The sequence below is a fragment of the Acinonyx jubatus genome, chromosome D1 (genome assembly GCF_027475565.1).
Source record: "Acinonyx jubatus isolate Ajub_Pintada_27869175 chromosome D1, VMU_Ajub_asm_v1.0, whole genome shotgun sequence".
Taxonomy (NCBI): domain Eukaryota; kingdom Metazoa; phylum Chordata; class Mammalia; order Carnivora; family Felidae; genus Acinonyx; species Acinonyx jubatus.
Window position 1 is genome coordinate 16,156,914 of NC_069390.1, and position 26,053 is coordinate 16,182,966.

At 46.5% G+C, this 26,053-nt stretch overlaps 1 protein-coding gene across 1 annotated transcript in view; it reads left to right on the forward strand.

Moving 5' to 3' along the window:
- Positions 1–24,782, forward strand: part of LRP4 (LDL receptor related protein 4) — a 52,067-nt gene extending 27,285 nt beyond the window's left edge. Inside the window, exons 19-39 of the mRNA XM_053202529.1 lie at positions 85–166; positions 695–800; positions 2,136–2,337; positions 3,637–3,826; positions 3,915–4,046; positions 5,222–5,362; positions 5,707–5,793; positions 5,900–6,071; positions 6,876–7,038; positions 7,161–7,386; positions 7,742–8,045; positions 9,080–9,298; positions 9,463–9,597; positions 10,428–10,536; positions 12,382–12,526; positions 12,820–12,933; positions 13,393–13,528; positions 17,425–17,492; positions 18,059–18,146; positions 19,702–19,843; positions 22,272–24,782. Of these exons, the coding sequence (XP_053058504.1) occupies positions 85–166; positions 695–800; positions 2,136–2,337; positions 3,637–3,826; positions 3,915–4,046; positions 5,222–5,362; positions 5,707–5,793; positions 5,900–6,071; positions 6,876–7,038; positions 7,161–7,386; positions 7,742–8,045; positions 9,080–9,298; positions 9,463–9,597; positions 10,428–10,536; positions 12,382–12,526; positions 12,820–12,933; positions 13,393–13,528; positions 17,425–17,492; positions 18,059–18,146; positions 19,702–19,843; positions 22,272–22,604 (3,294 nt within the window). The 3' untranslated portion in view covers positions 22,605–24,782. The remainder of the gene's footprint in view (positions 1–84; positions 167–694; positions 801–2,135; positions 2,338–3,636; positions 3,827–3,914; positions 4,047–5,221; positions 5,363–5,706; positions 5,794–5,899; positions 6,072–6,875; positions 7,039–7,160; positions 7,387–7,741; positions 8,046–9,079; positions 9,299–9,462; positions 9,598–10,427; positions 10,537–12,381; positions 12,527–12,819; positions 12,934–13,392; positions 13,529–17,424; positions 17,493–18,058; positions 18,147–19,701; positions 19,844–22,271) is intronic.
- Positions 24,783–26,053: the final 1,271 nt, after the last annotated feature.

Sequence of the window (26,053 nt, forward strand, 5' to 3'; positions counted from 1 at the left end):
GTACAGTTGGGTCCCAGAGCTGAGGTACAAGTCCTCAGCTTTGCTTGAACAAAGTTTGGTGATACAGCTTTGCTTCCTGTCCAGGTGGTGGTAGATACCAGTTTGGAGAGCCCAGCAGGCCTGGCCATTGATTGGGTCACCAACAAGCTATATTGGACAGATGCAGGTATGTACAGGGCAGCCATGGCCTGGCTGTGTGGGATTCCTCTTATTAAAATTCTAGTCTCAGGTACAAGGGGCCCAGTGCCCCTCCTAGACCACTTGTCTTGGCCTGAAGTTCTTGGTAGGTCAGGGGCTGCTGCAGAGCTGAAGCTAGATGCTCATAGCTGAGGATTTGGCATTTGCCAATCAAATGGCAGCTCCTGCCGCTGTGTAGCTGGTGCTCAAGAATGTTTTGAGGCATTTCAGATAAGGAAACTATGCCCTGTGGTTTTCATTCTATTACTGTCTTAATAAAACAGGTATTTTCGATGAGCCAGGTGAGTGAGTGTGGGAGGTAAGAGGGATGCCTTATACCAGAGCGCCTCCCAGTGTGGTTCTTGGACCCGGAGCAGCATCTTCTCCAAATTCAGTTCACTAAACATCCGTTGCTCATCTATCGTAAAATATTTCTTGAGTGTTTACTGCGTGCCAGGGGGGAGTGGAAGGTAGTCCAAGCATAGAGTTAATATCTTTGCCCCCGATTTCTTGGTAGGTACAGACCGGATTGAAGTGGCCAACACAGATGGCAGCATGAGGACAGTTCTCATCTGGGAGAACCTTGATCGTCCCCGGGATATCGTGGTGGAACCCATGGGCGGGTGAGCACCTGTTCCTTTGGGAAGAGCTCCACCTGTCCCACAGCCAGGAGCACTAGAGAGGAGTCTGGAGGTTAGCAAGAGCAGCCAGATGTTATGGGCACACCAAGGCAGCAAGGGCAGCTACAGAAACCACAGAAGGCAGTGCCAACTCTTTCTCCCCGGTGGACAAGGAAACCTTTTACATTTTTTCCTCTCGGAGCGCCTGGGTGGCTCAGTCAGTTAAGTGTCCGATTTGGGCTTGGGTCATGATCTTGCAGTTTGTGGGTTCGAGCCTCGCGTTGGGCTCTGTGCTGACAGCTCAGAGCCTGGAGCCTGCTTCAGGTTCTACGTCTCCCTCTCTCTCTGCCCCTCCCCTGCTCACGCTGTCTGTCTGGCTGTCTCTCTCTCTCTCTCTCTCTCTCAAATAAATAAACATTAAAAAATTAAAATTTCTCTCTCTTTTTTTTTGGTCTGCTTACAAAAGTAACTCATTGTAAATAAATAAAACAAATAAGTAAATAAATCTGTAGGAAGTGAAGATTGCCTATAATCTCACTTTCCAGCAGTAACCATTGCTAACAGTTAACAGTTAAGGGTATTTTTCCAGATTTTCTTTTATGTGCATATATACATTTTGTGGTGGTGGTGGTGATTTTGGATCTACAGCAATGGCATACTGTTTTGTAACTTGTCTTTTTTCACTTAGTTATAAATCTTGACTATCTTTCCATTTGATAATATAGAGTTATCTTGTTCTGTCTTTTTTCAAAGTTTATTTATTTATTTATTTATTTAAAGAGAGCATGCATGTGCACGAGCAGGGGAGGGGGCAGAGAGAGAGAGGGAGAGAGAGAATCCCAAGCAGGCTCCATGCTGTTAGCCCGATGTGGGGCTCCATCCCATGAACTGTGAGACCATGACCTGAGCTGAAATCAAGAGTTGGACGCTTCACTGACTGAACCTCCCAGATGCCCTTTGTTCTTCTTAATGGTTATATAGAATTCTGCTAAATTTACATACCATAACTATTTAACCCATCCAATCAAGGAAAGATTGTTTATACCCCATTCTTACTTGCCTTCTTTCTTTATTCCCACATAGACCTTACTTGCTAAACACTCCTTGAGCCTTTAGGCTCTGCCTTTATTAAAACCCCAGGGACCCTTTCGATAGTGATAGAAGATAAGAGACTTTCAGAGACAACTCTGAGCCCAGGATGGGGCTGGGAGCTGAGGCAGGAGGCTGGGGCAGCTATCGCAAGCAGAAACACTGAAACCCTGAAACCCTAGGCACCCTGAATCCCCATTGGGTGTTGTTAACTAGAAGGCTGGTAAGACCTTCCTTGCCTGTGCCCAGGTACATGTATTGGACTGACTGGGGTGCAAGCCCCAAGATTGAACGAGCTGGCATGGATGCCTCGGGCCGCCAGGTCATCATCTCTTCCAATCTGACCTGGCCTAATGGATTAGCCATTGACTACGGGTCCCAGCGGCTTTACTGGGCAGATGCCGGCATGAAGACCATTGAATTTGCTGGTCTGGATGGCAGCAAGAGGAAGGTAAGGGTGGCGGTAAGGCATCCCCTCACAACCCAGACAACCTCTAGGACAGCTTTCCCTGGCTGGCAGCTGGGAGGACCCAGGGACAATGGCACCAGCGTTAAGGCATGTGCTGTTCCTTTGAAGCTGTGACTGCCTTCCAGAGCAGAGGCGGGATGGATGGGGGATTATTGCATGATGATGAAGGGAAACTAGGGATTTGTGTAGATGGTGGGCTGGGGGTATAAGTGCACAGATGGTGTAACCATCACAGCTAACACGATTTAATCACCAATTGCATCCTAGACCCATGATCACTCTCTTTCTTTTTGTTATTGTTTATTGGTATAATTTCAAACTTACAGAAAAGTTGTAAGGATAGTCAAATTGTTGAACCATTCTCTGTCTATACACACACACATGCGTATTATTATTTTTCTGAACCATCAGAGATTAAATTGGAGACATCCTGCCCTTGACCCCAAAATACTTCAATTTCCTAAGAACAAGAACATTGTCTTTAGTAACCATGGTGCAGTGATCAAAATCAGGAAATTTAACATTGATACCATATTACTGTCTAATTCACGGTCCATATTCAATTTCACTACCAATTGCCCCAATAATGTCCTTTAATAGCTTTCCCCCCCCTTTTTTCTTTCTTAGGCCAGGATGCAATCCCAGATCACAACTGTGTTTAGTAATCATGTATCTTTAACCTGTAATCTGGAACACTTCCTCATAATTATTTAACCCATCCAGTCAAGGAAATAAGTCCCTTCTAGGCCTGTCTTGATCTTTGTATTTTTAAAGAGTAAATGCCAGTTATTTTGTAAAATGTCCCTCAATTTGTCTGATGTCTCCTTGTAATTAGATTCAGATTATGTATTTGGGGCAGGAATACTACATTAAATAAAGTCGTGTCCTGAGTTCTCGGTGTGTCTCATCAGCAGGCACAGATGTCTACTTGTCCCATTATTGTGGTACTAACTTTGCGTGGTTCCGGTGGTGTCCACTGTGAAGTTGCTGTTTTTCCTTTTGTAATTAATAAGTAACTCGTGCAGAGATATTTTGACATTATGTAAATCATACGTGGTCTTTTACAATCATCACACAACCCTTGGAGCCAGGCACTGTCATGGTCATATCCTAGATTGGCAAACCAAAGGTCAGAGAGATTTTATAACCAGCTCTTGCTCAAGGTCACATAGCAGACGATAGTAGAAGAACTCCAACCTGACTCCACACCTGAGCTCTTGACCACTGTTCTGTGCTATCGGGCCTGGATGGGGGATGACACAAGTGCGGGGGCCCTGGCAGGTGCTGATTGGAAGCCAGCTCCCCCACCCCTTTGGGCTGACCCTGTATGGAGAGCGCATCTATTGGACTGACTGGCAGACTAAGAGTATACAGAGTGCCGACCGGCTGACAGGACTGGACCGGGAGACCCTGCAGGAGAACTTGGAGAACCTTATGGACATCCATGTCTTCCACCGCCGGCGGCCCCCAGGTGAGCGGCCCTTGCCCGCACCGGCTTTACCTTAGTCCTCCTTTGCCATAGACGTCACCATTGATTCCCCCTCCTTCTCCCTACCCAGTGTCCACGCCATGTGCTATGGAAAATGGTGGCTGTAGCCATCTGTGTCTTCGGTCCCCAAATCCAAATGGCTTCAGCTGTACCTGCCCCACAGGCATCAACCTGATGCCCGATGGCAAGACCTGCTCACCAGGTGAGTTTGAGCATCACAGACCTGGATAGAGCTTCTCTAGGAGGGGCAGTGGCTCTATTCCTTCCCTGTAGAGGGACTCCAGTTTGGCTGAGAAACCGTGGGTCCTGGTACTCTGAGACGCATGGGGGAGACCAAGAAGTTTTACAAAAAAGGAGAAGTCCAGGGATGCCTGGGTGGCTCAGTTGGTTAAATGTCCAACTTTGGCTCAGGTCATGATCTCATAGCTCGTGAATTTGAGACCCACGTCAGGCTCTGTGCTGACAGCTCAGAGACTGGAGCCTGCTTCTGATTCTGTATCTCCCTTTCTCTCTGCTCCTCCCCCATTCATGCTCTGTCTCTCTCCGTCTCTCAAAAATAAATAAACGTAAAGAAAAAGAAAAAAGGAGAAGCCCAGGAAGCGGCCCAGGGGACCAGGTAGACAGGATCATAGGCAGAGTCTAATTGGTTCTTATGGTGTCTCTATGCATATTAGAGAAAGATGCTCTGTTCTCAGACACTTTCACTGTTGGAAAATTGTCATAATATACTGGTTTGGTTAGAACAAGTCACTTTAGTTCTATGTGCCCATAGCTGGTATAATACATATCAAAACATATGATCTCTCCAATGTCATGGTACCTCCATTGGAGGTGGTGCTTTTGTGAGCGTACAAGGTATGTGACAGCCCTTCTGGAGGGTCCCAGAAGCAGGGCCTGGTGTAGCTGCCCGGATGTTAGCAGTTGACGTTTCTCCCTAGAGGATGCTACATGGCAGGCTGCATTTGAAACCTAACTTTCTTGGGAATTTGAATGAGAAAGGATCTGTGAATCGGGCCTGCCAGGTTATAGGGAGAGCCCTCTTTAACTTAACATGAAGTTTTTCCAACCTCATGGTAAAAGTTCCTTCAAAGGGAGTCACTTCCACATATTAACAAAGAGTTGTCATTTATGATACGTGTCAGGCCTAGTGCTGAGTGCTTTCTGTGCATGATCTCTTTTAATCCTGCAGATACCCTGCTATTATCCCCATTCTACAGATGAGGAAGCGGAGGCTTAAACAATTTAAATCACTTGCCCAGGAAAACACAACTACAAACTGACAGGGACAGGCATGAACTCAAGTTTGCCTTGCTTCAGATCCTCTTGCTGGCTACACTAGGGTGACTGTCCTCCTTCTTTTTCTTCCCACCTGGGCAGGCATGAACAGTTTCCTCATCTTCGCCAGGAGAGTAGACATACGCATGGTCTCCTTGGACATCCCTTATTTTGCCGATGTGGTGGTACCTATCAACATTACCATGAAGAACACCATTGCCATTGGAGTGGATCCCCAGGAAGGTCTGTGTGGCCCTGCCCTCTGTCCCTTACCTACTGCAACTGCAATTCTTCCTCCCCCACCACCTGTTTCCTGCTAAGAGCCTGAGGCTCCCTGTTCCCTCTGGCACAGCCCTGCCCCCATCTCCACAACACTTTCTCTTTGGTAATGAAGGCATGGTTTGGGGCCTTCCTTTCCACCTCTGCCAAGAACTTTTACTGCCATGATATTTCCATATTTCCCTTGGTTTCCTCTGCTCAGCAGTATGGGGCTCTCTGACATGCCCTGGTGTCTCAGAGCATGAGTCCACTGGGGGTGTCCATTGGAGAGGTGAAGGTCCGGGCTGAGCCAAGCCTTTCCTTTCCAGGAAAGGTGTACTGGTCAGACAGTACACTGCACAGCATCAGCCGTGCCGATCTGGAAGGCTCACAGCATGAGGACATCATCACCACAGGTGAGCCTTGCTCCCAGCCCGGGGACCATGTGTCTGGCTACAGAGCTGGGGAAATAGCCCATCTGTTTTAAGGCAGGAGCCAGTGTGTGCTCTTGACTTCCTGCAGGGCTGCAAACCACAGATGGGCTCGCAGTGGATGCCATTGGCCGGAAAGTGTACTGGACAGACACGGGAACCAACCGGATTGAAGTGGGCAACTTGGATGGGTCCATGAGGAAAGTGCTGGTGTGGCAGAACCTTGACAGCCCCCGGGCCATTGTGCTGTACCACGAGATGGGGTGAGAACCTGGGGTGAGAGCCGGCTCTGCAGTTCTGGGCAGGGGTTGGGAGCTGGCTCAGCTGGGGCCCTGGCAGGTGTGAAAGTGGGCTATGAAGTGCAAGTGTGCCCCACCTCCCTGGGGCTGTTCCACTCCTTGTGACTCAGGGTGGTAGGATGATATAGAGGTAAAAAGCACCAGCCTTGGAGTCAGGAACCCAGGATGCATCTTTAGCCTCTGATCCTCAGTTTCCTCACCTGTAAATGGAGGGGATAATGAAAATGTATATACCCCATGGCTCTTGTGAGACTTAAGTGAGGCAGTACATGGAAAGTTCTTTTTTTTTTTTTTTTTCACTTGTGGTAAAAAACAATATAAAATTTATCATCTTAACCAGTTAAAAAAATTTTTTTAATCTTTATTTTTGAGAGAGACAGACAGAGTGAGAGCAGGGGAGGAACAGAGAGAGAGGGAGACACAGAATCTGAACAGGCTCCAGGCTCTGAGCTGTCAGCACAGAGCCCGACGTGGGGCTCGAACCCATGAACCGTGAGATCATGACCTGAGCCGATGTCGGACGCTCAACTGACTGAGCCACCCAGGCACCCCTTAACCATTTTTAAAGTGTATAGCTCAGTATAGTAGATTCACCTTATGGTGAAACAGATCTTCAGAACTTTTTCATCTTGCAAATCTGAAACTCTAAGCACATAAACAACAACTCCACCTTTTGCATAAAATACTTTTTGCAGTGTTTGGCATATTGTCAGTACTTACAGTGTTTAGGGGCTCTGGACATAACAGCTAGTATTTTTACTTGCCCAGGTTCATGTACTGGACAGACTGGGGGGAGAATGCCAAGCTAGAACGGTCTGCAATGGATGGCTCAGACCGGACTGTGCTCATCAGCAACAACCTAGGATGGCCCAATGGGCTGACCGTGGACAAGGCCAGTTCCCAACTGCTCTGGGCTGATGCCCACACTGAGGTGAGGATACTGCTCCTGTTGCTTCCCGGAAGCCTGGGAAGACAGGAGAGGACTGTTCAGGATCTCCACTCAGGGCTCCCGGTCCACTCACGGCCACCCCCCACCCTCTCCTTCCTCTGCAGCGAATTGAGGCCGCTGACCTGAACGGCGCCAGTCGGCACACGCTGGTATCTCCCGTGCAGCACCCATATGGCCTCACCCTGCTTGGCTCCTATATCTACTGGACTGACTGGCAGACCCGTAGCATCCACCGTGCTGACAAGGGTACTGGCAGCAATGTCATCCTGGTGAGGTCCAACCTGCCAGGCCTCATGGACATCCAGGCCGTAGACCGGGCACAGCCACTGGGTGAGAGAACCCCCTAGGGCTGTGAGCCAGAGCTGGCTTTCCGGGGCGGGGGGGGGGGGGGGGGGGCGGTATCTCAGTGACAGAGATACATCCAGAGCACAGAGATCCTTTTAGAATCTCAGAGACAAAGACCTACCTAAGCCCCCTTCCTGGATCAGGCTTTGTTCCTTCCGGGTGTGGCTGGTGCTATAACTACATGATGCTGTCACACCTTCAAAGGACTTCTTCTACCTCATCCCTGTTGGGTGCCAAATTCTGTCACTTAGAACAGCAGAGAATCAGGCAACTAGGGCCCTTGTAAGATTCCCACAGTATTCCAGGCTGGGTGTCAAAGCTCATGTTCTCACCTCACCAGGTTTTAACAAATGCGGCTCTAGAAATGGCGGCTGCTCCCACCTCTGCTTGCCTCGGCCCTCGGGGTTCTCCTGTGCCTGCCCCACTGGCATCCAGCTGAAGGGAGATGGGAAGACGTGTGATCCCTCTCCCGAGACCTACCTACTCTTCTCCAGCCGCGGCTCCATCCGGCGTATCTCGCTGGACACCAGCGACCACACAGATGTGCACGTCCCTGTCCCTGAGCTCAACAATGTCATCTCTCTGGACTATGACAGTGTGGATGGAAAGGTCTATTACACAGATGTATTCCTGGATGTTATCAGGTAGGAATATCCCTGAAACCTCCAGAGGACACAGATCTGTGTTTGATCCCTGACGGGGTGAGGTTATGATCTCTGTTGACCTCTAAATAGACTGAGTGATTTGGCAGCTTGGATAGTGAGTTCTGATCCTGACTTGTTTGCTTATCACTCATAACAGAGTTTAAATTTGACGTTTTTGTTTGTTTGCTTATTTGTTTCCAGATTAGCAGAGAAGCCCAGTATGTAAAATGGACATGTCGGGCAGGGGACCTGGAGCCTTTACCTCACCATTGGGCCCTGTGGGGGCTCCAAGGATCCCCTAAAACTCATTGATGAGTAGGCCATGTAACTAAACCACGTATCTATATTATAATACAGGAGCCCTGGCCAAATGCCAAGGCTTGTGATGGTCTCCAAGGTTGTGTTTTTGTGGTTTTAAAAATATTTTTTGTTTTTTTTTTACTTTTTGTTATTCCTTCCATTTTTTTTTTACCCCACCATAGCTGAGGAATGTGATTCCTCCCACTAGTGTGAGGGGTTTACCATGACAGAGGTTCTCACGTGAAAGAATAGGGGCATTCCCTGCAGTTATCTCTGAGGGGTGTATTAGGGTCTCATGCTGGGGACAGGTGGGAATACATAGTTTAGAGAAGTCCCCTAAATGTTTGTGACATACCCCCACCCTGGTGTAGGGCTAATGGAAAAATGTACAGGTAGGTTTTGACAAATTTGCCTTTCTTACAATTACCACCTAGCAATCTTTATCCCTAAGGTATATAGGGAATTACTAACCCATCTTCTGTAAGACATGGGCCCAAACATCCACTGTTAATACCAGGAAATACTCTGTCCTCCCAAGAATTTTTTATTCATTAATTCTGCTAATATTTTGAGTACCTACTGTTCTAGATGCTGAGGAATGTACTTACAGAGATGTGGTCTCTGCCCTTCTGGAGCCTCTAGTAGGGATCCAATTATGGGAACATGGATTAAAGGGACTTCAGTCTATTTCTGGTCAGTCCGGTCAGCCACCCAACCCTGAGCTGTTCCCTCAGGCGAGCAGATCTGAATGGCAGCAACATGGAGACAGTGATCGGGCGTGGCCTGAAGACCACCGACGGGCTGGCAGTAGACTGGGTGGCCAGGAATCTGTACTGGACAGATACGGGCCGAAATACCATTGAGGCATCAAGGCTAGATGGTTCCTGCCGCAAAGTGCTGATCAACAATAGCCTGGATGAGCCTCGGGCCATCGCCGTTTTCCCCAGGAAGGGGTAAGTTTATGGCCAGCAGAAAAGAGACCCAGGGAAGAAGGGCCTGATGAAGGGTCCCTTGGAAGATGCCTCTGTATTCATGGTATCAGCGTGTCCCCTGTATTCTGTCAACCTCTGGTACCATCTTCCCGTGCCTTGGTGATGATGGCAGTGTTGTACCTTAGGTACCTCTTCTGGACAGACTGGGGCCACATTGCCAAGATTGAGCGGGCAAACTTGGACGGCTCTGAGCGGAAGGTCCTCATCAACACAGACCTGGGTTGGCCCAATGGCCTTACCCTGGACTATGATACCCGCAGGTGGGAATCCTGTCCCAATTGCTTTCTGGAAATTGGGTGGGCACAGGAGAAGATGGTTGAGATTCAGATAGTGAAAACAAAAGAAAAATAGAAAGCTCCTTGGTAGGTGAGGAGGGAAAAAGCAGTGAGAAGGATGAGGGAACATATTTTTAGAGCAAAGGTTGCTGAATACAGCCCTCAATCCTCAGATGGATTTTGTTTGTGTGGTTTATATGTTTTTGATTTGAGTGTCTTTAGCAGAGCACGCCCTCTGGCTGGACCACACATCCCATGACCCCTTATTTGTTGGAGGCTGATTTTTTGCGCTTGTTGCTTTTCTGATCCCTTTGCTCATTGGAATTTGCAACTCCTTGCCTAGATAAAAAATGCTAAAGGGCAGGAAAAGAGGGTGAAAGGGGATTTGAGGCAGTTTCTCTTTCTGCCCCCAGAAGAAGGGAAAGGAATCTAAGTCACCTGGAGAGTTGGGATAACCTCAATGAGCTCCTTATAGACCAAGATCTCTTCCTTAAAGAGTGTTCATAAGAATTTTGGCTTAGATTCTTGGGAAGGAGCCAAAGGGTGATCAGGTTGCTGAAGATGAGCCTGCAGGGTGGCTCTTCAGAGGTCACTAGGCTCTTTACCCCACCCCACACAGCTCTGGCCCCCCATTTGAGTCCCCAGCTTCCCCTCTTCAGCATTGGGACTCTCAATGACCTCTCATCAAGGGTGCTTTATGACCGCTCACAGCACCTACTAGTTAGCTCAGGAGGGAACAGATAGCTCCTTGCGGGGAAGGACTGGGTTTCTTGGCAAGCATTTTGAGCAGCCCTCTTCTCACTTTTCCTTCTCAGGATCTATTGGGTGGACGCCCATCTGGACCGGATTGAGAGCTCTGACCTCAATGGGAAGCTACGGCAGGTGTTAGTCAGCCACGTGTCCCACCCCTTTGCTCTCACTCAGGTACTGGCTCAGGAGAGAGGTAACTAAACCTCCTTGACGGGGGGTATTTCCTTGGGGTTTCAAGTTGGGAGCCTCAACCCTAGTTGCTACTTAACGATCCTGCTACGGAAGCTCATTTTAGGGGTATTTCCTGTACACTGAAGCCTTGCCACCATGTGCCTGCTACTCCTGCAACACCATGAAGGAATGGCTCTCAAATGTAGGTTCCTGGGCCTTGGCATAAAAAGAATCTACTTCATGAGGGTTGGGCCCAGGAATGTGCATTTTAACAGGGTCCGTAGTTGATCCTAGTGCTGTGTTCCCAATATCTGAGTCCAGGCAGCTGGCTTCGTGGCAGTAGGCTGCAGTGGCTAAGAGCCAGAGTTTTGAGGCAGCCAGCCAGTTGGTACATGCTTACTGAGTACCTCTAATCTGCCAGCTCCATGGGTTCAAGCTCTGCCTGCATCATTGAATGACTGCGACTTTGGATAAGATACTGAACCTCTCTAATACCTGTAAAATAAGTGAGTTTAATAATAGTGTCCTCCTGAAATATACACAAAGCATCAGCACAGTATCTGGCACTCAGTGTGTTATTTTTAATCTTTTTAATTATCACTGGCTATCATTTTTGAGTTCTTATCTTGTAAAATAATTCAGGGAAGGGAAAGAGGAGATCTATCAAGCCTGGAGCCACAACAGGGATTCTCAATTATTTAAAAATCCTTGTTCTTTTTTGACAAACTTCCACTTATCTGTCTTGTATATTATATCCTACCAGCCAATAAAAGTTTGGCTCTACTTAACAATAAGTTCCCCACCCCCGTACTCCAAATGTAAAACTATAGGATGATAATGAATGTGGTTTTTCAATCTGTAAGTTTCCCCTGGTGTTTCTGATGTATACCTGGAAGCAGGAGGGGAACCACCTTCATTGCCCTCCCCACCCCTGGTTGAGAATCTCAGGATCACTAAATTAGAAGGCAGCTTCCCCTAGGGACACCTGGGCGGCTCAGTTGGTTAAGCGACCGACTCTTGGTATCGGCTCAGGTCATGATCTCATGGTTTGTGGGTTCGAGCTCTGCATCACTGTTAGCTCAGAGCCTGCTTGGGATTCCCTCTCTCTGCCCCTCCCCTGCTCATGCTCTCTCTCTCAAAAAAAAATAATAAATTTTTTTTAATGTTTATTTATTTTTGAGAGAGAAAGAGGGAGACACAGAATCCGAAGCAGACTCCAGGCTCTGAGCTGTCAGCACAGAGCTCGACGTGGGGCTCGAACTCACCAACTGTGAGATCATGACTTGAGCTGATGTCAGACACTTAACCAACTGAGCCACCCAGGGGCCCCTAAATAAATAAACATTTTCAGAAGGTAGCTTCCCCTAGAAGTAACCAGAGGATTTGGGCCAGGGCTCTTTGTGAAGGGCCCAGAAGAGCAGCGACCTTAGAAGGACCCCCTGGCCCTAAGTTACTCCTATTTGCCAGGTACAAGAACTCATTTATTCATTGAGCCACTCAGTTAACTGACTGGGGATGAAGTGTTAGTACTGGAAATTGAGAAAGAAATGAAAGACATTTCTGTCCTTGAAGAACTTAATCTTACATGTCAGACATGTAAACAAATGACCGTGGAGTGCCAAAACTCACTTGTAGAAGGCACAGAAAAGCATGGAGGAATGAATCCCATACGGACTGGGGGAGATTTCCTGGACAGTGCGATATGGGGGACACACGGAAGTTGGCATGCTGGATAAGAGACACAGGGCATTTCAGCAGAGGGCGTACACATACTAAAGCACAGAAGCTGTACCTGAGGTCAGACTGTTGAATAATATTTACTCTTTATGGGGTTTCCCTGTTGAGTAGCAGGACAGGTGGATCTACTGGACAGACTGGCAGACCAAGTCAATCCAGCGTGTCGACAAGTACTCAGGCCGGAGCAAGGAGACGGTGTTGGCGAATGTGGAAGGGCTCATGGATATCATTGTGGTTTCTCCTCAGCGGCAGACAGGTGGGCCCCTGGGTCCTGAGCCTGCTTGCTTCCTTACCATCAGTGGGGTGGTTGATCATCCCAGCGACTGTATTAACAGTCCCTGAGTTAACAGACTGAGACATTAGAGCCACAGGAGAGCCTTTTGGTTCCCATTTTAAGCTCTTAGACCTTTTCAGCCCCATGTGGTTATGCCCCTTCTGCCTTACTGTCCCTTGGAGTGAGGTAGCCGTGGAGCTCCTCCTTAAAGAGAGGTGTCAAATTGGGAGACCCGATTCTAGCCCAGACCAGACACGTACCTGCTTTGCCTCCAGGGACCAATGCCTGTGGTGTGAATAATGGAGGCTGCACCCACCTCTGCTTTGCCAGAGCCTCTGACTTTGTGTGTGCCTGTCCTGACGAGCCCGATGGCCGGCCCTGCTCCCTTGGTGAGTTGGACTGAATGACGCCCTGGAACAGCAGGGTCCTTGGAGTGGCAGAGGATCATTAGCCTTGGTTTTGTCCTTCTGGGTGGGATCCCCCTCGGGGAGTCTTACAGCTGAGTGAGAGAACAATGAGTTTGAGCTTTGGAATAGCACAGACCTGAGTTTGTCCAGCTTCTGGCATTTACAAGAATGGAATTCAGGTCTCCTGAATCTCTGATCCCTGCGGTGGCCTGTGAATTGCTGTCTTTTCCTGACCTTTGTGCACCAGCTAGCCCATCCAGAGCTATTGAATATTGGAGTCCAAATCCTTTTTATTTACAGTATGAAGAGCCTCTAATGAGGATGCATAGGATTAAGGCAGCTATAAGATGGCTCTGTCAGGTAACCCAGGATGCTACTCTTGGATCATATGTAGAGATTTGGGGCTCTAGTGGCTCACTTCAATCCTCCTATTCTCTTCAGTACCTGGTCTAGTGCCCCCAGCTCCCAGGGCTACCAGCATAAGTGAAAGGAGCCCTGTGCTACCCAACACACTTCCTACCACCTTGCGTTCCTCAACCACCCGGACCCACACATCTCTGGAGGAGGTGGAAGGAAGGTAAGTGAATTCAATATGGGATTGAGGGCTCTTTTCTCCAAATCACCATCTTCCACTGGCAGAAGACCACAGTCTTAGCTCGATAATTCTGGCGCATGGGAAGTAGGTCACATCATGAGCCACCCGTCCCTGCTCTTTGGAACTGGAGATGATATATAGACTTGTAGATTGTTGTAAGTGGATCTCTTTTTAGCTCTGAGGGCGAGAAGTTTTAAGAGCAGCTTTAGAGAGAGAAATCACTCAGAGGAGTTCCTACATGGCATTCATCCTTCCTTTCGGTGACATTTGTTCTCATAACACATTTAGTATATGGTCTTGTCCTACAGTTTGCTTAGAAGCTGCCAAGTCATAGTGGTCTCTGGGCTGTGGCTTTATGACCTGGAACATCCCCAGGGATGTAATGACCTTAGCTTATAATGACCTCAAACACACATGCACGTACATGCACGTGTACACACACACACATGTATACACACACCTTATTATTAAATAAGCAAGCATAAACATGAACAGTCCTCAAATCAAGTATAAAATGTTTCATTTAATTAAGTTGATGGTGCTATCCATTTAAGATGCATCCTGATTTGAGGCGCCTGGGTGGCTCAGTCAGTTAAGCTTCCAACCTTGGCTCAGGTCATGATCTCGTGGTTCTTGAGTTTGAGCCCTGCTTCGGGCTCTGTGCTGACAGCTCAGAGCCTGGAGCCTGCTTCAGATTCTGTGTCTCCCTCTCTCTCTGCCCCTCCCCAACTTATACTCTTCTCTCTCTCTCAAAAATAAATAAAACCTTAAAAAAAAAAAAAGATGCATCCTGATTTGAGAGTTTCAACTGAAAAAATGACCAACCTCAACTATGAGATGCCACTGATTGTAAGACACATTCCTGTTCCAGAGATGTTGGAATAGAGAACAATACAGATCTTAAAATTGATTAAATATGATATTAGATTCAATTTAGAAAAATTCTTATGTTTTTTATTTATGCCTTGCAAAAAAATAATCTGAAAATGCAGCCAGGAATAAAGAAGAAATAAGTACCCATGTATAGTTACTCTTAATATTTTCTATTTTATATATGTTTACATTTCAAAATGATTACCACAGTAAGTTTAGTTAATATCCATCACCACACATAGCTGCAAAGTCTTTTTCTTGTGATGAGAACTTTTGAAGATTTACTTTCTTAGCAATTTTCGAGTGTATAATACAGTATTATTGACTATAGTCACGATACTGTATATTACTTCCCCAGGACTTATAACTAGAAGTTTGTACATTTTGACCACTCTTACTGATTTTATCCACTCCTCCTACCTTCCACCTCTGGCAAGCAGCAACCTATGAGTTTGGGATTGATGTTGTTGTTGTTGTTGTTGTTGTTGTTGTTGTTTTTAGATTCCATATATAAGTGATAATTGCACAATATTTGTCTTTTTCTCTCTGATTTATTTCACTTAGCATAATGTCCTCAAGGTCCATCCATGTAGTCACAAATGGCAGAATTTCCTTTTTATGGCTGATTAATGGTGTCTATCTTTCCAGACATTTTTCTATTTACAACATATTTTTTCCATTGTAATATACCAGTCTCTTTATTTTTATTATCAACTTTAGCTTAAAAGATAATTAACACTTGATGTCAATTCTGAAAGCAGAAACATAATAATAATCCCAGAGGAGAACTCTAGATTCATGTCTTTAAAATTATAAAATTTGGGGCTTCTGGGTGGCTCAGTTGGTTAGGCATCCAACTCTTGATTTCGGCTCAGGTCATGATCTCACGGTTGAGTGTGAGCCCCACATCAGGCTCAGCGCTGACAATGCAGAGTCAGCTTGGGATTCTCTCTCTCCTTCCCTCTCCCTCCACCCCTTCCCTGCTGGAGCATGTGCGCATACGCGTGTATGCTCTCTCTCAAAGTGAATGAATAAACTTAAAAAAAGAAAAAAGAAAGTTAAATAACAAATAAAATAATAAAATAAAATAATAAAATTTGTGCAGTGCCTGGCTAGCTCAGGTGGTAGAGTATGTGACTCTTGAGCTCAGGGTCATGAGTTTGAGCCCCATGTTGGGCATAGAGTCTACTTAAAAAATAAGCTAAATAGGGGCACGTGGGTGGCTCAATGGATTAAGCGGCCAACTTCGGCTCAGGTCATGATCTTTCACAGTCCGTGAGTTTGAGCCCCGTGTCAGGTTCTGTGCTGACAGCTCAGAGCCTGGAGCCTGCTTCAGATTCTGTGTCTCCCTGTCTGCCCCTCCCCCGCTCACACTCTGTCTCTCTGTCTGTCTCTCTCTCTCTCTCAAATAAACATTTACCAAAAAGTAAATAAAGTCTGAGAACTGGAATTGGGGGTATAAAAGTAAATAAAATAAAATTATAACATTTGCACATGAGCAAATCTGTCCTATTTGCCCCATATTCTCTTTTTAGAAGTTTGTATAGAAAAGCAAATACCCAGACATAAACATGTATTTTTCTCATTAACTTTTAAGTACTATCAATCATGATTAATCTGATTTTCTTTAGGATAGTTTAGAAAACTTTCGAACCCTACTCAGATACTTTCTTAGGGTCACAGTCTATTTGAAGACTCCATGCATCTTGGTTTCAAATGTTCTTGCAAGTTGCTTTTCTCTAGCCTTTTAGGAGATGCCTTATTTATTTACTTATTTATTTTCTGAGAGAGAGAGCACGTGCACACACAGGGGGAGGGGCAGAAGAAGAGGGACAAAGGGAATCTTAACCAAGCTCCACGCCTAGGCCCAGTGCAGAGCCCGTTGCAGGGCTGTATCTGACAACCATGAGATCTTGACCTGAGCCAAAATCAAGAGTCAGACAGGGGGACCTGAGTGGCTCAGTTGGTTGAGTGTCCAACTCTGGCTCATGTCATGATCCTGCTGTTTGTGAGTTCGAGCCCCACATCAGGTTCCCTGCTGTCAGCACAGAGCCTGCTTCAGAGCCTCTGTCTGTCTCTTTCTGCCCCTCCCCTGCTTGTGCTCTCAAAAATAAATAAACATTAAAAAAAAAAGTCAGATACTTAACCAACTGAGTCACCCAGGCACCCCAGGAGATGCCTTTAATTGATTGTTCATAATGTGCCACAAAGAAATTACCTCCTTAGCATTTCAAGTTGGTTCCCTGATCCCTCCCTCTGGATGTCTTGCATATTCTCTTTTGAAAGAATGAAGAGAAGAAAAACAGGGTTTTTTTCAAGGTCTATTTAGACCTTGTGATAATCTGTATCCAGTCAGAGGTTTGCTTGGCTGGTAGTTTCTTCCAGCTCATCCTGTGGTAGCTTAACGAACCCTACTATTGATATCCTTAGTGTTGTTTCAGCAGACTTCTAGCTTACTTCCAGACCTGCTTCTCCTTTTTTAGAGGAATCTTCTTTACAGAGTACATATTTTGGGGTGCCTGGGTGGCTCAGTCAGTTAAGTGTCCAGCTTCGGCTCAGGTCATGATCTCACAGTTTGTGAGTTCAAGACCCACGTCGGGCTCTGTGCTGACAGCTCAGAGCCTGGGGCCTGCTTCAGATTCTGTGTCTCCCTCTCTCTCTCTCTCCCTCTCCCTCCCCCACTCATACTCTGTCTCTCTTTAACTCAGGAATAAATAAACATTTTTAAAAATTGTTTTTAAATTAAAATAAAAATAATAAGCGTACATATTTTAAAACTCATTTAAACATGATATCGCATCCCGAAGACAGTGACTCACACTGATTTCTCTGTATTTCCTGGTCTGTGCTTCTGATGTCTCCCATCAAGTACAATCAAATATCAGTAAGCCCCACTCAAAAGTCTTTCCCCCTGTCCTTCCCAGGACTTTCCCTCTTTCCTAAAGGAAGGCAAGGTCTTTATCAAATACAAGTAAGCTTCACATTCAGTTTTCTCTGCCCCACAGATGCTCTGAAAAGGATGCTCGGCTGGGCCTCTGTGCACATTCCAATGAGGCCATACCTGCTGCTCCAGGTGAGCCCTGAGTGCCCAACTGTTTTAGAAAAGAAGGTATAAGGAATCCAAATTTCCAGTGATACCTTCCAAAACCTTCACAGGGACTCTTTGGGGTTGTCAAACCCATTTCTCAGACTGAATCCATAGAAAAAACAATCATTAGTTAGCCACCACTTACAGAGTACTTTCCATATGCCAACCACTTGTTAAGCTGTATATATGTGTGCCCGTGCACACGTGTGCATGTGTGTATATGTATATACACAGTCACGTGTCATTGCCAGCAGGCAAGGAGCGGTTTATTATCGCTCATCTAACTATCTCATCTAACTGATGAGAAAACATAGGCTTCAAGTTAAGCATCTCGCCTTAAGTCACATGGGTAGTAAATATTGGAATTGGGATTAGAGATAGGACCATAGATCTCTTCTCAGCCCCCTGCCCTTACCCCTGCGGCCTCTTCCCTGGCTATCCTCAGGTGGTGTGGGATCCAACCCCTACCAAAGGAACCCTCGTCTTCCCACCCCTCACGCCAGCTGGAAGATTGTCAGTGGCCCCCACCTAGTGTCTCTCTGTTCTTCTAGGGGAAGGACTTCATGTCAGCTACGTCATCGGTGGACTCCTCAGCATTCTGCTGATTTTGGTGGCAATTGCAGCTTTGATGCTGTACAGGTAACCTCAGCCTCACTGCAGGGGACACATGGTCACTGGTCCTCATTATCTGTGCTCTCCTGAAGCTCCACATCTTGCTGACCTAACTTCTGACCAGCCTCATGTCAAAGAAAGGTCCCTGGTCAGAGCGAGGTAGAACCTGAACTCTGATTCTTCTTCACCATTCACAGCCCAAGCAGGTTTCTGATATTAGGACCACAGTAGCCCTCGGGATTCTCTTTATAGACGAGGATACAGAGGGCTTTACCCAAGGTCACATGGGAAGAGACAGAGCTGGGACTGATGCTGCCATCTTTGCTTTTCCTCTACTCTGCCTCACCTCAAACCACCAAAGGTGGAAATGATCTTCTCTTCACATAACCACGGCCTTTACCCCAATATTGTTTGATATGTCATTGCTCAGTAGGGATCATCCTGGGAAGGTGGAGTGTGTCATTTTCAGTTTAGAATCCTTTTTATGACCCTCTGTATATTTTCTCCAAATGCTTTAAACACAGCTTGCAGCAAAAATACCAGGATTTTGCTATGCTGCTGTGGCTCCTGCTTCCAACAACAACAACAACAACAACAATAACAGCAACAATAACAACAACACTAATAATAATAGTAACCGTTACTATTTAGTGAATATGTATCAATGCTACATAATACAGGTATTATTACTCCTCACTTTACAGATAAGGATCTGAGGCTCACAAAGCTTAGATTATGTCTACCAAGATCCCAGCTAGTAAGTAACAGATGTGGAATTGAAACACAGATCTGTCTTGACACAGTGGATTAGCTATCTATTGCAGATTATTCCCAAATTTAGCAACTTAAAATGACAACCACTTATTATCTCACAGCTTTTGTGGGTTAGAAATCTGGGTGCAGCTTACTTGCATGCCTCTGCCTCAGGGCCTCTCCCAGGCTACAGTCCAGGTATCAGCCAGGGTTGTGGTCTTATCTCAGGGCTTGACCGGGGAGGGATTCCCTGCCAAGCACATGCGTGTAGCTGTTGGCAGGATTTAGTTCCTCACAGGCTGTTGGACTGAGGGTCTCAGCTCCTTGCCAGCTGTTGACTGTAGGTCACTCTCATCCGTTCCCTGCCTTGTGGAGCCTTTCCAAGGGACAACTGGCACTTGGCAGCTTGCTTCCCCAGAGCTAGCATAAGAGAGAGTATGGGCAACCTAAGACAGAAGCCACAAGTTTCTCTGGAACCTAATCTAGCATCTGTCACTTTTGTATTTTCTGTTCTTCAGAAATGCATCACCACGGGCGCCTGGCTGGCCTAGTCGGTGGAGGGTGCAAGCCTTGACCTTGAGATTGTGGTTTCGATCCCCACCTTGGGTGTAGAGATTACTTAAAAAATAAAAAAATAAATAAAAAGAAGTGAGTGAATCATCAGGTGCGGCCCACACTCAAGGAGCAGGGATTCAGAAGGTGGGAGAAGCAGGAGGCGAGGATCTCTAGAGCTGTCTTAGAAGCTGCCTATCACATTCAGGTTACAACTTCCCCAGATATCACCCCGATAAAGATCTGAACTAATTTCTCATCACCTTTCCTCCTAAAGACACAAAAAATCCAAGTTAACTGACCCGGGAATGGGAAACCTGACCTACAGCAACCCTTCCTACCGAACTTCCACTCAAGAAGTGAAAATTGAAGCAATCCCGAAACCAGCCATGTACAATCAACTGTGCTATAAGAAAGAGGTAAAAATTAAAGTTTATATTCAAGGTGGTTGTTTGTTTGTTTGTGTTTGTTTCTGGAGGGGGGAAGGATACGCTCCAGTTGCCTGAATGGATCAGTGAGGGATGCCGGGTAGTCCCATCTACCATTTTGGAAGTCATAGTGAACAGAAGAAATGAATGTGATTTGGGTTTCTGGACAGATGTAGACTCTCTGAGGGACTGGCTTGAGGGACCTTAGTGAGAGCAAGGTTAGAAAGCAGATTCCAGAAGGTCTGAGTCTGAAAGCATGGGAGTGTGCGCCTCCCTGCCAGGAGATATTTTACTAGGCTCATAGGTGTTTCCTCATTTAGTCATCATTCCCCTGCAGTGAGGCCCCTGTGAAGCACCCCAGACGCCTAGACAATAGCCCTCAAAACCCAACAGCTCCTGGACTCTCCCTTTTCTAACCTCTGATCCAAGTTGTTGGCACCTATGGCTGGCAGTGGCTGGGTTTTTTTGTTGTTGTTTGTTTTTGTTTATGTTTTTGCTGTTCTTCCTCTTATCACAGAATCTTAAGAGATTTCTCTAGAATTTTGAAGGTTTACATGCTTTTGCTCTCTTAACTCCTTTGTTGCTTCAGTGAAAAATTATTTGCTGAGTGTTTAGGCTTGAAAAATAGTCCCATTTCCACAAGGAATCAGTAGCCTGGGATTTCAGATTTTCCTAGTCTAATACAACCGCTGCTTTTTCTAAAATCCTGTAACCCTTCATCAGAAGTTATATCCTTTATGAAACCCTAATCGTTCTACTCTCTTGGCCTGTCTAGCACAGTCAAAACTTGCCCTCATATCTACAGGGCCACCATGCATAATGAGTGCACTTTACATAATAATCCCATGCTTTCTGGCTCCATGAGTTTCCATATTAAAAGAGCTTCCACTGTAAGCCAAAACAGACCCTGCAGAAAGTTTTCAGTTTTAGGGATGGTAGATCCCATTCTCAATTAGTATCTTTGAGAGACTCTTGAGTCTTAGGTTCCTAGAGTGTCTGATGCCCCAGAAAAGAACCATAATAAGGTTCACAGGTTAGAACTTACAAGTGTGTGACCTCTTTTCTTCTGTTGTGTGCTTTTCCTCAGCAGCTCTTTCACCCCTCTGACAGTCTTTCACCCTTTCTCTTCTGATTTCCTCTTGATTTCAGGTACCTGTTGCAGTGTGTTTGTAGAGGGCGTGGTGTTCTCCTCCCCCCCCCCCCCCAAACTGCCAGTGCCGTGTCCCCCACCTCTCCCTAGCTTACCCAGCGTGTCTCTGAGGTGAAGACACTGCACGGCTCTCTCTAATCTTATGCTAATTTCAGCTTGGAGGGTGTGCTGGGGGAATGAGTGTGTGTATACGCACGTGCACATGTGTGCTTGTGTGCTATCTGTGTCTGTCTCTGCTCTATTGAGGGAGCTGTCACTCCCAGAGAGCAATCAGCAAAGCATCCTCTTTAATGCAGGGGCTCAGTAAATATCTGTGGAGTTGAATTGCTACTAAAATAGAGGAACATTTGCAGAGCTCTCGGTGGGAGTACTGTCCCAGGACAGAATCTCAGCCATGGTTCATTGTGTCCTGGTAGAGGTGGCATTTTGGTTGGTATCCCCCAGAAACCAGGAGTAAGACTCCTCTTTGAGAAATCCACGACGGGAGAAGCCTGAGTAGAACTTAAGGCTGTCCTTGGAACAATCCCAGGTTGCTTGAGAATGGCCCCAAGGCTTGTGGGAGCAGAGCCAGAGTAACCTCCCAGCAAAGGTTATGGGGTCCCAAAGGATTGGCACTCAAAATCTAAATAAGGAGATTTTCTAGATTCCTCCTGTCTTACCTCCCAAAAGTTTTCTCCTTAACAAAATTAGGAAGAAGAGAATTAAGAACAAAAGAGCACAGGAGGAGTTTAAAATCCCAGATAAATGCACGTTGAATTGCCTTTGTCAATTACTTTTGGCCATGCATATCAGCATGGCGTCCCATTAATAAATCACAATAACAATGTAACAATACCTAACATGATTTAACGTATCTTATGTGTCAAGCACCTACTAACTGCATTATGTGTATCACCTCATTGAACCTTCACCGCAACTGGTTATGAGGTATGGATACTGTTATTCTCCCCACACTGCAGATGTGGAGACTGAGTTTAGAGATGCTGAGTAATTTGCCCAAGGTGACATAGCCAGTGAGTGGATGATGCAGGACTGGAAGCCATGGTTCTCCCTCCTCCCTGTCTTGAGAAGGGTAATAATCATCCTAGCTGCTACTCTCCTTTTAGGCCGACTCATCTGTTTGCTCTCTGACCAAGTCTCCCCATTTGTTTGTGGGATCTTTGTACCCCTCACACCTCCTCTCACCCCATCTACTTCCTTTTCCGGTTCACCGTGAGATCGTTTTAGAGAGCCAGCCGACTGACCATGTCTCCCCACCCTCCACCCTAGGGCGGGCCTGACCATAACTACACCAAGGAGAAGATCAAGATTGTAGAGGGAATCTGCCTTCTGTCTGGGGACGATGCTGAGTGGGACGACCTCAAGCAACTCCGCAGCTCACGGGGGGGCCTTCTGCGGGATCATGTGTGCATGAAGACAGACACAGTGTCCATCCAGGCCAGCTCTGGCTCCCTGGATGACACGGAGACAGAGCAGCTGCTGCAGGAAGAGCAGTCTGAGTGCAGCAGTGTCCATACCGCAGCCACTCCTGAAAGACGGGGCTCTCTGCCAGACACGGGCTGGAAACATGAACGCAAGCTCTCCTCAGAGAGCCAGGTCTAAACACCGTCGTTCCCTTCCCTCCCTGCCTGTTCCCTCTCCTTCATGGACTTCCGGTCCTTGTGCTCACTTATACAACAGGCCCCCTTCCTATGTGCTCGTCCTTCTCCTCCACCTCCCACCCCATAACCGCTCCCGGGTCCTCCGCGGGAGCTGTTTCCACCTGAGTCCGTAACTACCTGTGCACAAGAAATGATGGTGCATCCCGAAAATTTAGACCTGGATTTTACCGCCAACTTCATCTCTTGCACCCCATCCTGAGCCCCCAAAACTAGGCTCAGTAATGATTGCTCCTCAGCACAGAGCTTTTCCCTGGTACCCTGCCTCACAAGAACTGATGATCCAAGACTTCCCTCTCTCCCGTCAGAACCAGCCTGGCCGCTTCTCTAAGAGAACTTGCCCATCAGGGGCTGGGGCAGGGGTCAAGGGTAAAGAGAGAGATGAAGGATAGAGGCTGAGAGAGGAAGGAGGAGTGAGCCCAGCTGGTATGGGCATCTGGGAAGCCTCCAGCCTCAAGTGCATTGGTAACATGAGAAAGCTTTTAGGGTGGTTGGGCCGCGTGTCCTGTCCATTGCTGGCAATGGATATTATTCTTGCCCTAAGAGCTGCTGTTGTTGTTTTTTTTTTTTTTTTTTTTCAGCTGCCGATATTGGTGAGATCTGGGTGTGGCTCAATCTGTTCTTCCTCCTGCTAGTTTGTCTGGAAGCTTTTCTACCTTCCGATGACAGGGCCTTTACCGCATGGCAGCAGCTAATATGAATTCCCCCGCTGGTGCCACTGCTGGCCAGTACCCTTCCTATGTCTTTGACTCTAAGTCACCAGGTTGTGAGCAGGGGCTTGAGGAATGTGGGGCCCCGAGGGCTAAGTCTTTGCAACATCTTACCAGCGCTGTCTAGACCCAAAGCCGCATATCACCTGGACCTTCGTGTTCTGCCACCCTCTCCCCGCTCATTCTCTGGGATTCTGAGCATAGAGACCGTGAAACAACTTTTCAAAGAAATGGCCAAAAGTCTTCATAAATGGTCAGGAAGAGAGATTGGGTTATAGACTTGGGGCACCCAGGGCCTAACAGGAAGTATCCATGAGGTTGAACCTCCTGTGTTGTCTCTCAAGTGCTCAGGGATCAAAGTTAGTGGACAGAGAACCTGTGGCTGTGGGGTGGGGAAGTTCCCATTCCAACTCTTTTCCCGGCTAAGTGACTGACTTTCCATGCTGTGATGCCATCACTTGGTTCGTGCCCATTCACACAAAGAGCGTGTCTCGTGCTAGTATCAGGGGAGTTGAGACCTTTTTCTCAGCCCTAAACCTTCTACATAGCCCCCTCCTTCCCCCCACCCCCCCGCCCCAAGTTGCTTTTTCTGACTTAGCCTTGTGGTGGTGAGGAGGGCTAAATCAAGACACAAACGTAGGGGGCAGGATGTAGAAAGGTAGAGCCACTGATGAAGCGCTCTCAGCCTGGAGCAGATCCAGACCTCCTCCACCCAGGAACAAGAAGCAATAGGAGAGGACAGTGGGCTGAGAAGAGAGGTGAGGGCTTGTAGGGGAAGTTTCCTGATTTGAAACCTCTCCTGTGGTTCTTGGTATTGAGAAATCAGCTGCCAAACATGTGAGTAAAAAAAAAAAAAAAAAAAAAAGATAAGAGCAAAGCTTTTCTGGTCACTTCTAAGGCTGCTAGAGACAGGTGCCAAGCCCTTAGCCCTGTTGTTAGTAACCAAGCCAGGTCTGGGCCCACACAGGACAGCCTGGCCAGGCCAGCAAGTCTTTTCCAGTACACAAAGTGGGAAAGGCGAGGTGCCACTTATGGGATGAAAGGGAGACATTTCACATTTGACAGGGCAGGAAAAGAGCACTTTGGGTCCTCAGACTCTTGGTTGAGGACGAGGAGAAAGTAGAAAAGTGGCATTTTCTTGATTGGGAAGGGGGAAGGATCTTATTGCACTTGGGCTGTTCAGAATGTAGAAAAGACATATTTGAAGAAATCTCTATTTGAGCACTGATTCACTATGTAAAAAGCAAAACCTCTCTTGTCCTAAACTAATGGAAGTGATTCTCCCGCGCTCATGTGTAATGGTTTTAACGTTACTCACTGGAGAGATTGGACTTTCTGGAGTTATTTAACCACTATGTTCAGTATTTTAGGACTTTATGATAATTTAATATAAATTTAGCTTTTCTTAATCACTGTGCCTGGCTTGGAGTCATGACTAATCATTGCACCCGCTCTGTCTGGCAGACCCATGCTTTCAAAAACCTTGCAACATCACCTTTAAGTCCTTGGGGGACGTGAGGATGGTGAAGAACAATAAAAGGTGTGAGGTTCCTGGTTGAAGGGTCAACTCATCTTGAGAAGACAGGTCAAGACCAGAATTCATTGGCTTGTGAAATCCTCACTTCCTCTAGAACAGGGATGGCAGGTTTTAATCTCGAGTGTCGACTCTGATTGGTTGGCAGTGGCTGCCTGAGGTCCTGGGGAGACTCCAAGGGGAAAGTGTCATGATTATTAGTGACCTCTCCAGGCGCTGGAAGGAAGTATATGACATATATACTATATATCTTCTATTTCTGTTCTAGGTCTATGAGGACTTCATTGTCATAGAACTTGACTTTGCCTTGTGATGATAGTCCCTGGCAAGACTGTCAGATATAGTAAGAAAAGTACTGGGGACAAGGAAGGCTCATTAAGGCCCAGATATGCTACTAGCTCTTTTTGATCTTAGTAAAGTTTCGTAGTTTCGAAGAATGGATCAAATCAACACTAAGATTCCTTTTATTTATTTTTATTTCTTCCTTTTATTTTAAAAAAGCTTCCTTGTTATAATTTATCCACTACATCTCAAGGCTAGGACATGGGGTTGGGCTCCCTTCTCAGGTTCCTAATGATGATTAGGAATCATGGAAGTCCCGTGAGAGATGTAGAATTTTATGTCAGAGCCCAGTAGTTGATTTTCTAAACCACAGAACTTTTATAGAATAATGCTTCCGTTAATTCGTTTATCACTTACTGTGGGCCAAGCCTGACCACAGAGCTTAGAATCTAGCAAGAGCCTCCACCCCCACCCTACATACCCCCCCCCAAAAAAAGAAAGAGAAAGCAAGAAAGACTGAGCCTCTTGTATTTAAATGACAAGAGATCTGACACTAATTTTTTTTTTTTTTTTAGATCTGACACTAATTTACAGTGTGTAACTCTTTCAACTTTGGTAAGGGATATGTGCACCAGAACAGAAACAAGTGGAATAGCTCAAGGACAACTATCCCCTCGCTCAACCATTCTTTTTTTCTTTTCTTTTTTTTTTTAATAACTCATACTGAAAGAAAAGCATTTTAGGTGATGAAATCCAGCCTAAAGTATAAGCCTATATACCTGTAGAAAGTACCCTCTCCCAAAGGCTCGGGGTTATGGGCCAGGCCATGAACAGTGACCACTTGAGCTGAGAACTCAGGAAGAACTT